Below are 8878 nucleotides of genomic sequence, written 5' to 3'. Positions count from 1 at the left end.
CCAAAAAAAATACAACTCGCCACCAGCAACTGTACAGCTCAGAAGCATACCGGGATATCCTGCGATCACTGAGCTTGAGCAGTAGCGAGTAAAACCCGAAAAAGGGTGGGTGACCGAAACGGAACACGGCAGAACTACAAGCAGGGATATCTCGAGAACCAATGCACCGATCCGTTTTTTTCTTTTTTTCCCATTTTTGTTTCACCGAGGTAATAATATTTATATTTTTGCCATTCTTCCACCGATTTATGCAAGATTTAATCAATTAATCGATATTAGAATGGAACTGGTAGTGTGAAGAGGGTAGGGGGAGGAACGAAGGAAAGAATGTACGGTGGAGAAACGTCGGGGATACGTTTAGTTTCCACCTAATTTCAACGTACAACCTGGAAAAAATTGGAAAAAGAGACGGTATTTACGTCGAAAGTAGGTTGAATCGGTGCATTTGAGCCTGTACACTGGACAACGTACTTTCGACGTCCTAAACCCACCAATGGACCTTGAAACTACGTTGGGAGACCCGGTAAAATTTCGACTTGGGTCGTTCCTATATCACTGTTTGAATGATGGCGCTGTCGTTACGTTTTTGACCAATCCGGTGTCGTTATTCTTGTAACTACGTGCCTAGCTGAAACCATCAACTGAATCAGGGAATTTTGCAAAACTCAATCATATGGCAGCAGGGCGTAACCCACTCTATTTGCTAAAGGCATTGAAGAAAAGATGGGCAGACACATGCTATCCTTGTCTGATCTATTGGAAAGCGGGTAGTCCCCTAGTGCTATTAGTTCGTGAATTGGTCGAAAAACTCCCTACTTGCGTCAGCCGGATGGTAGTCATTACGCGTTAGAGTCCTCTGCTTCCAATTATTAATGATTTGAGTAGTTTACGGCTTAAATTTGTGTATTTCATGCTTGTACGTACGACCAAATTACATAGAAAAATCTTACGAATTCATTGTAAAAATTTAATTGGATTTTGATTCAACTCCCTATTATTTTTTTGCCGATTCTATCAATCCTCTGAACGAAACGCTCACTACGCACACAACGCCTACATAAGCAGGGTTGCCCATTCCCCCTCTTCTCTCACACCGAAAGGGTTTGGTTGGATTTTTCGTTCAGGAGTAGTTTCCGTTTAATAGTAAAAAAAAATTTATGTAGGGCTTTTCCAAAAACACAAAGTCCAAAAAACAATGTACGTTACGCGTGTAAAAACGGGGAACGTCAAACTCATGTATTAATATTTTTGGGGACAGTCCTCCTTATAACTGGCTCATCTTGTCTATCGCTCGGCTGCAGGTGTCCTACGACTATACCTTAAAACATTACCCCACTCGTATTAACATTCCCCCTTTTCCACACTTGTAACGTAATATATTTTGACACTGGTGTTACGTTCACCTCTTGCTCAAAAGTGTATTTTTGTTTACTCGTCAACGAAAAGTCTTTCAGAAGTTGAGTATATCGCATGCTGTGCTTCGCGCATCGTGCTTCAGTCTCGACTTTTGCATGGTGTGACATGAAATATTATAGATCACTTGGGCACAAATTTTGTTTTCGACGAATGTGAAGTTTACAGGCCGAGCCGAAGGTGAGGTACTGGAGCTCCCCGTGGTAAGGAAGTCCTTATATCGAAGCGACCTAGCCCTGATGATGCAGACCGAAATGTTTGCAAAACGTTGGCAAGAAGCTAAATCTAGACGCGGCATCCATCCGGAAGCCATAATAAATAATAAGGTTGGCCGCGAAAGCCTTAAAACTCAAACCGTACATTGCCTATATGATTTGTATTGGGGTATTCGTTGAATTTACGATTATTCATGATCTCGCGGATTTGCAGGTGTATTCCCAGAGATAAAATGTGTTTAATTGAATTTTTATTCATTTCATTAGTGGATAATAATATTGATAATAATAATAACACTAATAGATAAATGGGCATTTGGTGAATTTATTTCTCAAGATCATTTGCGTAAGTTTGATACTCCTCTAATATGTATTTGCGGCACCATCACCCCTCCCCCTTGTACATTTGAGAAGAGCTGTCTGTTGATTAAATTGATTAATTAAATTAAATTAATTAAATTATTTTAATTTCATTAAATTATAGTATAATGATCCTTTTTAAGGATTGAAAATAATTATTGATAATGTTTGATAAAACTTGATTTAAATAGTATAATAATAGTTAATTAAATTATCCGAAAAAAATGATTAAAATTAAGGTCAGATGGACCGGATCCGAATCTGATCATTTTCTTTTCACTTGATCCCTTTCAAATGACGATCAAATGCATCTAATCCGAATTTGATCAAATTGGGGTCAAGCAGTCTGACCTCAGGGTGAGATCATGCTTACCTGATCAGAACTTGATCTGCACTCGCCTGCAGTTTTTGGGATCCGATCTGCTAAATCAAAACTTGGTCAGGTTCTCATTCGGCATGACCTGATCATGTCTACCTGATCAGAACTTGATCTACACTCGCCTGCAGTTTTTGGGATCCGGTCTGCTAAATCAAAACTTGGTCAGGTTCTCATCCGGCATGACCTGATCATGTCTACCTGATCAGAACTTGATCTACACTCGCCTGCAGTTTTTGGGATCCGGTCTGCTAAATCAAAACTTGGTCAGGTTCTCATCCGGCATGACCTGATCATGTCTACCTGATCAGAACTTGATCTGAACCCGCCTACAGTTTCTGGGATCCTATCTACTGGATCAGAACTTGGTCAGGTTCTCATCCGGCATGACCTGATCATGTCTACCTGATCAGAACTTGATCTGAACCCGCCTACAGTTTCTGGGATCCTATCTACTGGATCAGAACTTGGTCAGGTTCTCATCCGGCATGACCTGATCATGTCTACCTGATCAGAACTTGATCTGAACCCGCCTACAGTTTCTGGGATCCTATCTACTGGATCAGAACTTGGTCAGGTTCTCATCCGGCATGACCTGATCATGTCTACCTGATCAGAACTTGATCTGAACCCGCCTACAGTTTCTGGGATCCTATCTACTGGATCAGAACTTGGTCAGGTTCTCATCAGGAATCACCGGATCAGTCGAGCCTTACAAAAACTAGATCAAGTTCTGATCGTTCTTCAGGTAGGCATGAAGCAATTTCCACTCGGAATTCGTATGATCATTTGACCTTTAGGGTCTGTTTGCACATTGTTCTCGTTTGACTCTTATATAAACCTTATGATCGTTTAACCCTCATAAGTGGTTGATCTGTAAGATTTTTGGAACTCTTTGCAACTACGAAAAAATGTCGGTACTTTTTCTTCCAGAATCGCTTACTTAGTTCCCTGTAAATTGCACAATGAGCAGAGAAAAATCTGTTCAAGTCAGAGATAAAGAAATTATTTAAAAAATGAACTTCGGGGAGATATATTGCGTGACTCCTCCGGGGTTTTATGTATTTTTTTTATGCGGTTAGAAATGAGAAAGGTAGGCATAAAATGACCCCCAGCGTAACAGGCGCGTCGAGTGTACGGTGGTTCTAGAGGGTCGATAACCGAGTTGTCAGATGCGCGTAAGCCGTGCCTTTCTACACAGCCTTGACTGTAACCTCGGTAGTGCCACCTCTCGTTTTTCATCGTTTAACTTGAATTCGAAACAATGTGAACGATCTTCTGACTATATCTTTAGTAAGATCTCTAGTCACGCTCTGCCCACATGAAACAATGAATAAACCGTCATTTAAAATTTGCATGCCCTTGCATCTAAAGACAATCTTTCTAATAATTAATCGGGAAGAAAACATTCACCCCTACACAAGGCAAATGAATAAAGGAAATTTCTACTTTGCAATGCATATTTGACCTCAGTTTTTTTGCACCTCAAAGTCAGTGTGTATTTTTATGTCTGTACCAATTTGCATTATTATCTGTAGAGTGAGACACATGGCTCATGTTTTACCAATGTTCGTAATATACGAAGTAATTAGTTAAAAAAAATCATGTGATGATGGAGAAAGAAAAACGTAATACATTACCAAAAAAATTGAAAAAGTTACGCTAATATTTCTGCAGTGTCGGCGACTCCAAACATAGAGAACGAGAATGAGCGACGACAAAATTATTAGATAGCGAAAATTTCACCTCAAAAAAAGACGAGTAAAGGCGTATAAAAATCCCATGGATTTTATTCTCCTAATATCTGTAAAATCTTGTCCAGAAAATTTTCAACAAAATATTCTCTTGATTAATTTTTTGGAATCTTGCTCCAATTTTTGACTACTGAACACGTTATAAGCAGTATATATACTAGAGAATGAAGAAAGAATCTATTTCATTACGAGAATGCGGAAAAGTGGTTTTTGGCTTGTGGAAGGTATTTTGCAAGTGCGAAGCTTTCACGAGGCCGGAATAGTACTTTTCCCAAAGTTGAAAGGAAATACCCCCCAACTCCTTCAATGAAAACTGATTCTTCCAATTACCGACATAATAATTCTACAAAATAATTCACTTATCATTCTTTAGCTTGATGATATTATTTCACCTTTTTGCCCCCCCCCCTCCCCCCCACGTTGGAATATTAATCAATTCCTTTAGCTCATATTGGAACATTTCCGGTTCAATACAATAACCATTGTTTCAATTAAAAGATGAAATCAACATACCGGTGCATGTTCTGATTAGGGAATCCAGTTTTATCACTGCGAAAAGATGTGCTGAATGTCATGACGGAGCACCGATGATGCTTATTTCCAATCGGACTCTCCTCCCTACGATTAGCGTCATAAACTCCGTCACGTCTACGAACCAACTCTCTCAGTCAGCTGATCGCACGACTCTTCAATACCTCTGTCATTTTTCGCATAATCGAGGAAATGTTGAACGCTACTCCTCAAATTCCACTAAAAAATGGAACCGCCCTTCTCTTCCTTTCAAAATAAGTAAATGGCGAGGAAGAATTATGTGTCACACAACAGAAATGTTCGAGAGATGGAATGTTTTCTTGAACTTTCACAGATTAAATTTTTCAATGTTTTTTTTTGGTTTCAAATTGCAGAGGTTGTCTGTGTGGTTGATATGTTCGTTTTTGTGGGATAAGTTCGATGCACTTAACTAGGCCACCAAGGAGTTTGTAATGCTGACGAGTAAGTGGTCTCTTCGTGTGACACGCTTGGCAGATAAATGCTCTCACTTTTTTTTTAATGATGAACGCGCTTCCGATGCAACGACTGTTACGGGAGTGTTAATAGTAGAAAAATAAAAATGCGAATGATACAGTGCACTGACCTCGTTGAATAATCACTCTATTTTTACTGTATTCTTTGACAATAAATTCGATATACTGTTTCGTTAGTAGATTTTATCTTCCGTTTTCTTCAATTAATATCACCTTAAATTCCTTTCTGCATCCTTCTATGTGGTTTTTCGAGTGTAAAACAATTATTCCTTCCAAACGTTGAGTGTATTTGTTATTTGGTATAACTTATGAATGGTCTAAAATTATATGAAATTAAAGGTATTTATCCATCGAGATTTGTTGATTCGTGTGAATTAAATTAAAATCCGGTTTTAGGCCACGAATCACTAATGACGTCGTTAACCGTGCAGCGTTCGCCAGCCGACTGACAGCAATCGAGAAAAAGGACCAGCCGATGGATGTCGGCCGCTGTGACGCCATCCCCCTCCCCAACCGCTCGTACCCCTTACGTCTATACTACCCCCCACTATGCTCACATGGGTGTGCTATATGTATAATCTGCCCTACGCTGCATTTTCATTCCACTTGGATACTCTATGACCGTACTCTGACCGGAAATCCGATTTTTTCTTTTTTCTGTAGTTTTTTTGTTTCCCTCCATTCGACCCATTTTTTCTGTTGTCGTAGTGTTCCTGAGAAAGGATAAGAGAAAACTCTAAAAATCTCCATGCTTAGGAGTTTTTGTTGAGAAATTCGACTATTTATCAGAAGGGAAAGTTTTGACATTCCAATCGAAAAGGAATGAACGTGGAATAGTATATTATATCATCAGGCCCACAAAGTATTTTCTAACGAATGTTAGATTATCTTTAACGCGAGTTATAATCCACGATGAAAACGAGGATTATATTGTTACGACCAAAAATGTTGAAGAAATTTATTTGTTTTAGTAGAAACAATAGATAATTTCGGAGTGAAATGCAATTGTAGATGACACTTTCAAAAAGAATCGAAATATAAGTACAGAATCAGTCACGTCATTTGTTAACAGTTTGAAATACAGATGAAAATACAAGAGAAGGATAAAATGAATAACAGAATAACAGATAAAAAGCACAAGAGAAGGAGATCACATTGTAAAACCTTAACAGTGAGCACATTCCTCAGAAATTATACTTTGAAACGCCTACAAAGGAAAGTTCGCATTTTGCTTCCCAAGGACAGGAAGGAATAGTACATTACATGCCTGAGCCTTGAAAAACAGATCAATCACCCTCACCTGCGGCTCGAAAGGCAATCTTACACGTGGGGGACGGTGATCTGTTTTCCAAGGCTCGGGCATGTTAGGTACTATTTCGTGTCGAGGCGCTGCGCGACACGAAATTGGCGGTTTTCAGGTCCCGTGACACGAAATAGTATATTTCGTAACGAGTGCAAAAAACATTTTTTCACGAGTTACGAACAATATTTTTCATCACAATGTGGCGGAAATTGGACTTTTAGGCACGCGGAGCGTGCCGAAAAGTTCACTTTTCGTCACAGCGTGATGAAAAGGCATATACTTTTTACCGGAGAGCGGAAAGCGCTCACTTTCTTGTACTCTTCAGGAAAAAAAAGTACTAACTTTCCGTGCAGGTGTGCGGAAATAATATATTCCCTCCTTAGGTAGAGAATATACTAATGTCCGCTTCGATCGGGGAAAACATAACTTTCTGCCCGTGGCGGCGCGCACAATTTACTATTATGTATATTCGATGGTTACGTTATCTCTCACAATAATGGGGCATGTTTGACTCAAAATATACTGAATACAATCACGACCATGGGAACCATGGTCAATCCCGTCAAAATTGACCCTCGTTATGTGGATATCTCTAGAAATCTTTATTATTTGAATGATAATCAGGAGAATGAGTGTATGTAGAAACAAATTTTATAAGAATATTTTGCACAAATTTACTACAGAGAATATATTTTGATATTTTTTTATATTAATAATTAGGAGAACAAATCATTTGACATGGACTGCTTTACCACGCCTCTAAAAAACGAATAAGAAATTAGAACTGTGAAAGATTCAGTCACCACTGTTTCAAAAATAGAATGAGAGTCAGATTGTAATCAGAACAGCCAGTGACACAAAATAGTTAAAAATATTTTGAAGCGACCAAGACCACATTGTGATTCAATGCAGAGTAGCACGTGGATGTGGAAAAGAATAAATGAATGTATCATACTTTTCTTGAGATTTGATTATTAGGCATTATTATGAAGAACTTTCATCAGCCCAATAGAAAAATCGCAGAACTATAGCGAATGAATAAAGTGGGAACCTTTATTTGTTATTATAACGAAGTTCCCGTGTCTGGATGACATCGAGTTAACATCGTGAAGAATTCAGCAGCAACGTGTACAATGTACATATTACAAATTTCGAGGTCAACCAGTTCGATGCAATTGTTCAATGTACGGTGAAAATTATATGGAACAGTACGATGCATTAAGGTAATTGGCCATTTCTCGATTTGATCACACTCGTCGGAGTGTAGGTGCTATCCACATCTACATTAATATCAGACGAAATACAATGTCCAACCCTCACATATACGTTGTCTGTAAAAACAGAAAAAAATTGATATTTCATGGGCATTTAGTAGACATTTACAGGAGAGTGATATTGAATTTGATTTGGGGGAAAAAATCATGAAATTGCGGATTTCACTGAACAATTGAACTAAAATTTATAACTTTCATTGATTTTTCCACAATATTTTCAATTTTCAAGGACAAAATTCCTCGACAATTTCAGTGAAACTACACGGCGAAAATTATTTGGTGAATTTCAACTAGTTGGTGAATTTCAATACCATCAAAGTTGACCCTCGTTGGTGAAATTTAACCAATTAATTGAAATTCAGAAAAGATTTTTCAATTTCATTCAATCAATTTTGACTACCAAAGTAGATGGTGAGGGGATATATATAGGGGAGGATGGGGCAAAACGGCCCCCCTTCAATCGTCAATATTTTCCGATTCAATAATCCGATTGGGATGAGTTAGAGCTCGTTTTGAAGAATGAAAAATTATCTTCAAAATGAAGTTGAAACTGGAAATTTTCACAATGTCATTCACAAGTTATTGACAATTGAAGGGGGGCCGTTTTGCCCCACCCTCCCCTATTTGGAAACAATCCGGCAATCATTTATATCGTGCCAATCGGTCAATGCCTCCTCTACAATTCCTTCATTGAAAATTTAACAAATGGTTGTCGAATGAAATTGAAAAATCTTTTTCTGAATTGTAATTAAATAGTTGTTAAATATCACTAACTAGTTGTTGAAATTCAACAACTGGTTGGTAATTCATTTTTTCAACAACTAGTAGGTGAATCTCAACCACTAGTTGAAATTCACCAAATAATTTTCTCCGTGTATAATGCAATTCCAGGCAAAAGTTTTCAACAGTGTATCCTGTGAAACAGGGATATGAATTCTTAGATTAATCTAGAAATGACGTACTCCCGAAGCTTTCATTCCAATTATTTGGAATTTCAGGAGGAAATACAGATGCACAAGGAACGGCCGAGCAATACAAATAGATAGACAGTCTAATGAGAAGCCTAACCTGAGCGCATTTCATAAACCACACAGCTTATTATCTATGGTACTTAGCAGCGTGTGCCAGGGTGCCGGTTTTTCACCCCCCCCCCCCCCC

General features: G+C 38.4%; 1 protein-coding gene across 4 annotated transcripts in view; it reads right to left on the bottom strand.

The window, feature by feature from the left end:
- LOC107035520 overlaps positions 1-8878 on the bottom strand; it is a 40177-nt gene that overhangs the window by 24935 nt on the left and 6364 nt on the right. For 2 of the 4 annotated variants that reach the window (XM_015252974.1, XM_015252976.1), the window contains exon 1: positions 4632-5574. The exons of the other annotated variants lie outside the window; for them this stretch is intronic. In XM_015252974.1, coding sequence (XP_015108460.1) covers positions 4632-4693 — 62 coding nt within the window. In that variant the 5' untranslated portion in view covers positions 4694-5574. Of the gene's footprint in view, positions 1-4631; positions 5575-8878 lie in introns of those variants that run through there. 4 annotated transcript variants of the gene reach the window in all.

This window comes from Diachasma alloeum, unplaced genomic scaffold (genome assembly GCF_001412515.2).
Source record: "Diachasma alloeum isolate Michigan unplaced genomic scaffold, Dall2.0 Dall_scaffold_00198, whole genome shotgun sequence".
NCBI lineage: Eukaryota > Metazoa > Arthropoda > Insecta > Hymenoptera > Braconidae > Diachasma > Diachasma alloeum.
The sequence above is the reverse complement of the archived record's forward strand: the minus strand, read 5'-3'. Positions and strand labels throughout refer to the sequence as shown.